Source organism: Pygocentrus nattereri, chromosome 1, assembly GCF_015220715.1.
Source record: "Pygocentrus nattereri isolate fPygNat1 chromosome 1, fPygNat1.pri, whole genome shotgun sequence".
Taxonomy (NCBI): domain Eukaryota; kingdom Metazoa; phylum Chordata; class Actinopteri; order Characiformes; family Serrasalmidae; genus Pygocentrus; species Pygocentrus nattereri.
In genome coordinates this window covers 14,237,479-14,244,784 of record NC_051211.1, presented here as the reverse complement: position 1 = coordinate 14,244,784, position 7,306 = coordinate 14,237,479, and the positions used below count along the sequence as shown (strand labels likewise).

The following is a 7,306-nucleotide window of genomic DNA, read 5'->3' as shown; positions in this document are numbered from 1 at the left end:
TAAACCTGTATCAAAGGAAATTAAAACAATCAAAGCTACCTCAAGCAAGCACAGCTAATGCTGGTGAACACTGGTCTAATGTTGAAAGACAAAAAACATTAAATAAATTAAAAAAATTTTTACATGTTTTTTTTTGTATTTTTAATGTAATGTGAAATGGGCATTAAACATTTTGTTTTTGTTATTTAACACATTTTCAGTGCAGATATTATCCACTTCAAATTTACCCACTTAATGTCTTTTGACTTTGTACAAAAAAGTATGGATCCTTAAGCATAAATAAACATGAAATTAATCTGATGGGGGAAAAAGTCACACACTATATTTTGGATATATGAGGTTTATGAGGTTTTGATATCAAAGATATGAGATATGACACATATAGAAAATGACATACACTATATTGTGAAAAGTATTTGTTCACCTGTCTTCAAGCGCATATGAACTTGAGTGACATCCCATTCTTAATCCATAGAGTTCAATATGATATCGGCCCACTCTTTGCAGCTATAACATCTTCAACTCTTCTGGGAAGGGCTTTCAACAAGGTTTAGGAGTGTGTTTATGTAAATTTTTGATCATTCGAAGTGCATTTGTGAGGAGTTCAGTGAATTCCAGTGTGGTACCGTGATAGGAGGCTAGTCGTGAAATTTCCTCTATACCTACAAAATACCTACTAATTATTCCACAGTCAACTGTCTGTGGTATTATAACAAAGTGGAAGCGACTAAAATACCTACTAAATATTCCAAAGTCAACTGTCTGTGGTATTATAACAAAGTGGAAGCGACTGAAATGACAGCAGCTCAGCCACGAAGTGGTAGGCTACGTAAAATGACCCGAGGCACATAGTGTGCAGAGGTTGGCAACTTTCTGTCTCTAAAGACCTCAAAACGTCATGCAGTCTTCAGATGAGCTCAAGAACAGCGTAGAGAGCTTCACACAAGGAGTTTCCCTGACCAAGCAGCTGCATCCAAGCCTTACATCACCGAGCGCTGAATGCAGTGGGGTAAAGCGCCCCCACTGGTCTCTAGAGTAGTGGAGACGTGTTCTCTGGAGTGACGAATCACACTTCTCCATCTGGCAATCCGATAGATGAGTCTGGGTTTGGCAGTTGCCAGGACAACGGTACTTGTCTGACTGTATTGTGCCAAGTGTAAAGTTTGGTGGAGGGGGGATTATGGTATGGGGTTGTTTTTCAGGAGTTGGGCTCGGCCCCTCAGTTCCAGTGAAAGGAACTCTTAATGCTTCAGCAGACCAAGAGATTTTGGACAATTTCATGCTCCAAACTTTGTGGGAACAGTTTGAGGACGGCCCCTTCCTGTTCCAAAATGGATCACCATGCGCACCAGTGCACAAAGCAAGGTCCATAAAGACATGGATGAGTGAGTTCGGTGTGGAAGAACTTCACTGGCCTGCACAGAGTCCTGACCTCAACCTGATAGAACACCTTTGGGATGAATTAGAGAGGAGACTGTGAGCCAGGCCTTCTCGTCCAACATCAGTCTGATCTCACAAATGCGTTTCTGGAAGAATGGTGAAAAATTCCCATAAACACACTCCTAACTCTTGTGAAAAGCCTTCCCAGAAGAGTTGAAGATGTTATAGTTGCAAAGAGTGGGCCGACATCATATTGAACTCTATGGATGTCACTCAAGTTCATATGTGTGTGAAGGCAGACGAACAAACACTTTTGGAAATATAGTGTATAATGTTTGTCTTGTTTCTTCTGGTTTGTTGTTACATATATGAAAATGTAATAAAAACATATTGATAAAAATATATATATTGACTCATACCCCTAGAAACACAGACATGAAGCATACATATTTTGCATAAACTAATATCATCATAAATGTTTATCTCTGATCACTGACACTATTTCAGTACAGCTCCACAAGGAGGCACTAATGAGTCTTCTCACAGACTGAGTAGAGTTGTAGGCTTGATGAATTACAGTGCAGACGTACATGTTCATTTGTGGGTTCCAAAAGCTGTATGAAGAAGTATTCTGTGCTAGAATGACTAAGCATTTTGCACCTGGGTTACAAGCCGAAGAGAAATACAGTGAAAGACAGGTTAAGGGAAAAAAGGAAGTGGCCTAAAAAGTTTCTATCCTTTAAGAAGATTTAACATGAGGGGGAAAAAAAATAATACTCTGTGTACCGTGTGGGCGGCTTCCTTTCGTCCAAGTGGCTGAGAGGCTTAGAGAGGTCAGGTAAGGTCTTTAGGCTTGTGTTCTAACCTCCTACTGAACACATTTTACAGAGGGGCAGCACAGATTGAAGACAGCAAATCAGAAACAAAGTAGTGTAAAAAAAAAAAAAAAAACTGTCCAAAACCCCAGGGCATGATATATTAAGACTTTTAGGAGCAGAGATCTTCGAAACCAAAAGAAAAGAGGACCGAGGGCTCAGGTGAAGAATGGTGAAAACGAGAGTAGATAATATGTACAGAATGGAGTGAGGGAATAGAGGACAGATCATTCAAGAAGTAGATGGATGGTTAGGGGTGCCAAGTTAAGGAGATGACCTTGCGATGGCTGTCCACTCAGCTTTGGAGACATCGAGTGATGGGTCTTTTATTGACCCTGGCGGTGACCGTCGTCCTCATGCTTCTGGCTACACAATCTCTTCAGAACACCAGGTAAAGAGCTTAAGTGGGGATGCTTCATTTGGTTGTTTTGGTTGTTCAGAACACAGCAATACTCTAGTCTAAAACAGTGTAAGATCTTTAATAGTCTGTAAGACTTAGCCTAAATATGGTCAATCAGTCCAGATATGTTTAGTCTCAATAATCTGTTTCTTTTACTTTTTTATTAGGTTAGTTTTATATAAATATAGTAGTACCAGCTGTCTTGAAGCCCAAATTTGGTCTGTATTTATATCCGTTTTTATAGGTTAACAGTATTTTATATAATATCAGAAAACATACTGATACATGCAAGTCTACTTGATATTACTTAACAACACAACGTGGTTTAAGGCAAATGGATGATGATTTGGCACAATGCAAACTGATGGCATATTAGCTTTCATTACCTCTTACCTTATCTAAAGCAAAACTGAAGGAGCAGACTTTAGACATTAAAATCATCTTGACTGATTAAATAAGCATTCGAAGTAAGGATGGTACTAAAAACAGTGCGTAATCTCATCATAGGGGCCACAACGTGAGGCCGCTAGGGGAGAGGAAACAGCAAAAAGGGCATGATCACAAATATCCACCAGCTGGCCCTGGATCTGCACCAAGGCATATGGTAAGCAGTGCAGAAGGGGTAAAGAAGCGGCTGCTTCCCACTGCTGAGTCCGTCAACCAGGCCATAAAGAAAAGAAGGAAGCCTCCACCTGTGGCCTTCCTCAAAACACACAAGACTGGCAGCAGCACTGTGCAGAACTTGCTGTTTCGACTTGGAGAAAGAGAGAAAGCCACCTTCGCCTTTCCCTACTACACCTACCAGTTCAGCTACCCTGAGAGGTCTGTGAATGCAATATATTTTCTCAATATTTCACCTAGACTCAGTGTGAGTAATAATCAGTGCCACTATTGCTGTACCTGGTCACCTAGAGTACACAAAGCCTTATAGTGTGTTATAAAGAAGATGCAGAGCTTGACCTTCATCATCGGTAATGTTGGTCAGATATGGCTATAATGGGTTGATAAAAGCAATACAACTTTCAGTGCATGACCAACACTCATGCTGCATTTTCATTCACTTCAAAGATGGAATAAGAACAAAATATGTTGTTATAGTTGCAGTGGTTTTATGCAAGACATTATAAGCTCTCTTCTAAAGATAACCTGCTAACAGTAATCTATAATATGTAATATAACGTGGCATCAGAGCACACCTGTGTTTTGCTAAGTCAAAAATTTAGTCAATAATAATGCTAACAATGTGTAGTCTGTTATTAAAATGCTTGTTCATGCTAAGCTCAGGCTATTTAGTTAACTAAGAAGTGTTACACTTCCTTTTGCAGGGACTCTTATTGTGAGGGACCAGGCTAGGAATCAGGATCTGCCAGTCCGAAGGCTAATACACTGCTACAGCATCAAATCTGGCTAATACTAAACACTTGGCTAAAGTGAAAAGGAGGCAAATGAAGTTAACATCAGAGCCAGCTTTTGACGAGCCTGGCCTCTTCCTATTTTCCCTGTAATATGAAAAACAGGACTGCAGAATGCCAGAGGGCACCTGCGAGCAAGTCCTTAATGAATGGGAGTTAAACGGCTAAAAACGAAAAGATAAAATAGCTGCTAATCACTTGCCTACAACTTTCCTTTCATTTTAGAAAGTAGAAGCTTGTATTTGACTAAAAAGGAAAGAAATATTATCTGTATGTTTCCTAGTTTCTACATTCAGTATAATAAAGAGAAGATGTCCTGTCTTGTCTTTTGTGCGATTTCAGGTTCAGGGCAGAGTTTGTGGACAAGCTTCCAGAAGGTTCGTCTCAGTTCGACCTGCTGTGCAGTCATATGCGGCTGGATCTGAGCCAGCTGAGACAGGTGATGCCTCCAAATGTGGTCCTCGTCACCATCCTGCGAGAGCCCCTCAGAACCTTTGAGTCTGTCTTCAGCTACTATACTTCCAGCGTACCTGCTTTCTCCAGGGCCAAGCAAGCAACCACTAGGCCTGGGAACAAGGACAGGACTGCACTCTCTGTCTTCCTGGAGGATCCAGAAAGCTTCTGGGACCCTAAAGAGCCCAGAGATGGTCTGGCTAAGAACCCCATGAGCTTCGACATGGGCTTGAACAATGAGGAGTGGAACGCCTCTTGGCCCGAAGACTTGTCCCATCTAGAGGAAGCATTCAACCTGGTGATGATTGCAGAACACTTTGATGAGTCACTGGTTCTCCTAGGGGCCCTGCTGGGTCTGGAGCCACAGGACTTGGCCTACGTTCGGATGAACGCTAGGCACAGCAGTGATATGACTATTTTGGATGATGATGCCAGAGCCAAGCTGCGATCATGGAACGCATTAGACTCCCTCCTCTATGACTTCTTCCTGCAGGAGTTCTGGGCCAAGGCCGAGCATTTTGGCCTGGACCGGCTCAAAACAGGGGTAGCTGAGCTTAGGGCCTCCACAGAGAAGATACGGAGCAAGTGCGTGTCCAGGGCTGCGGTGCACCCTAGTGAGCTGGAGGACTTGGTGCGGCCCTGGCAGACAGACACAGCTACCGTACTGGGATACGAAGTGAAGAGGAACCTCAGTCTGGAAGATCAAGGGTTCTGTGTGCGGCTGGTGCTGCCTGAACTGCAGTATCACTCTCATCTGTACTTTCAGCAGTACGGCAGAGATATGAGAGCCATGCCTGCAGACCTACACTTGGCCTAAAGAAACAGTATGGTAAAAAAATTACACAATTATCCTCTTACTCCAAATGTAGTCAATAAGCCAAGATATTTGGGTTTGAATTTTGCTTATTTAGCTTTGCATTGGAGCTACAAGAATAGTTTAAAAAAAGTAATGGAAGCTTATGCCACATCAATTAGCATTATGCAAACTACATGCCTAAATCATCACACGCTTCCTTTAAACCTGGACATAATACTTGTCCAAGAATGCATATACTGCTACAGGAAATATACCTGTATTGTTGGTACATTTTTATAGATAACAAGTGAGGAGGACCACCAGCTAACAGCTAAAGGTAGCAAGGTAGCAAACGTATATCACCAACTATATCTTTTCTCTGTTTGACATCCAATGAGTGTTGAATAAATGAATCATTTGACAACAGTGGTAGGAGTGATGCCAGCTTGGTTGCACTCATCAATTGAGGTTTTTAACTTTAAGGCATGCTCTGGCCATAATAATAAATGTTATCACAGCGAACCTGTTAGCATGCTTGCTCTCATCCTCTAGTAAGGTTTTCTGGTTTAAAAACTCAGACCACCTTCTGATGATGTGTCTGAAGGAGGGAGGAACATTTGGAAAATGCTCAGCTGCCTTAGGGAGGATTTTGGAGCTGGATTGTTTTATTTTTCTTCTTTTTTTAGCTGGCTAAACCCTCAAGGGCCATGATGAGAGTTTTTTCCTCTCATTTTTCAGTGATAATGAGTTAATTTGTTTTCTTGACATCTTGAGATATGTATGCCACTTTCAAGACATACCAAATATTATCTCGATAAAAAACAAAATGTGCGTTATGCCATGATAATGCTATAAATAACTCAAGATCTCAAGTTGTGATAACGGCACAAATATCACAAGATTGCAAGAAAAACGGTGAAAACTAGTTATCATGGCAAAAATTGAGTGAAAAAAAAAACATGCCAATCGACTAAGCAGCCAAACATCTTATTGCAGCCTTATAACCTGAACTGAAAATGGATTACTCAAATGGCAAAAAAGGACTTATATAAGAAGAACAAGCCAACAGCAAAAGCTAGCAAGGTAGCTACATCACCATCTGACTATCGTACCTCAGTTTGGCATCCATTGTGTGTGGAATATACACAGACTCACTGTTTCTTTACAGATGTGTTTGGCAGCAGAGGAAGGAGTGAGACTAATGCTAGCATGATTGCATTAATGAGCCCGTAGATCACTGGTTGTATGAGGTATTTGCTAGATAGTGTAATGCTAGATAGTGCAATGTAGTGAAAGAACATTGCTGAATGAAAACATGATGTAAAATCTTGAATTCTGTGCTACAGAATTTGGCAGAATGTGAAAAGGCTGCTTAACTCTAGTTTCAGGCCAGAACGCCTCTTTAATGAGGTTCAAGGCAAGTGTGTGATGATTGAGATATGCAACTCTGGTGGGCTAGAAGCTTCCATTACCTGTTGGTCACTTTAGCCTCATAGCTCCACGGCAAGTGTGTGAATTTGATTTGGTTACTGGACTATTTCTTTGAAGACACGACTCCTTTAGATTTTTCTAAACTATTCGTTTCAATTCACAAAAAAAGGACATTATTTGTTTCTTTCCTGTAACTGCTCACAGTGGAGCCAAAGCACAAAAATACCATCAGAGGAGATTCTAGAGTCTCTTACTGGATTAGTAAATGGAAACTGCAAGCCAGAAAAGACCAACAGGCCTTTCTAATTACTTACTGTAATCAATGTCTAATTGTTTTTTTTAATTAAACGCTAAGAGTCTGAAAGTGCAGTTTTTTTTCTTTGTAATTAGCCTTACCTACATCTCTCAAAAGCCACTGGGGGCATTTGTCTTTGTCAGCTGCTTAATGAGTTTATTAAACTGCATCAGAACAGAATGACCATTGCTGCATCATTGCCTCCACTGTGTCTCCTATATCTATGATCAGCATTCACATTCAGCCAGGCCAGTGCACTAAACA

At 41.0% G+C, this 7,306-nt stretch overlaps 1 protein-coding gene across 1 annotated transcript; it reads left to right on the top strand.

Annotated features, from left to right (window-relative positions):
- Nucleotides 1-1,898: 1,898 nt before the first annotated feature.
- On the top strand, nt 1,899-7,222 carry LOC108441278 (galactose-3-O-sulfotransferase 2). The gene is made up of 3 exons (XM_017720714.2): nt 1,899-2,646; nt 3,163-3,477; nt 4,410-7,222. Exons 1-3 carry the CDS (start codon nt 2,528-2,530, stop codon nt 5,335-5,337), a joined length of 1,362 nt encoding a protein of 453 aa, XP_017576203.1. The 5' UTR covers nt 1,899-2,527; the 3' UTR covers nt 5,338-7,222.
- The last annotated feature ends 84 nt before the right edge of the window (nt 7,223-7,306 follow it).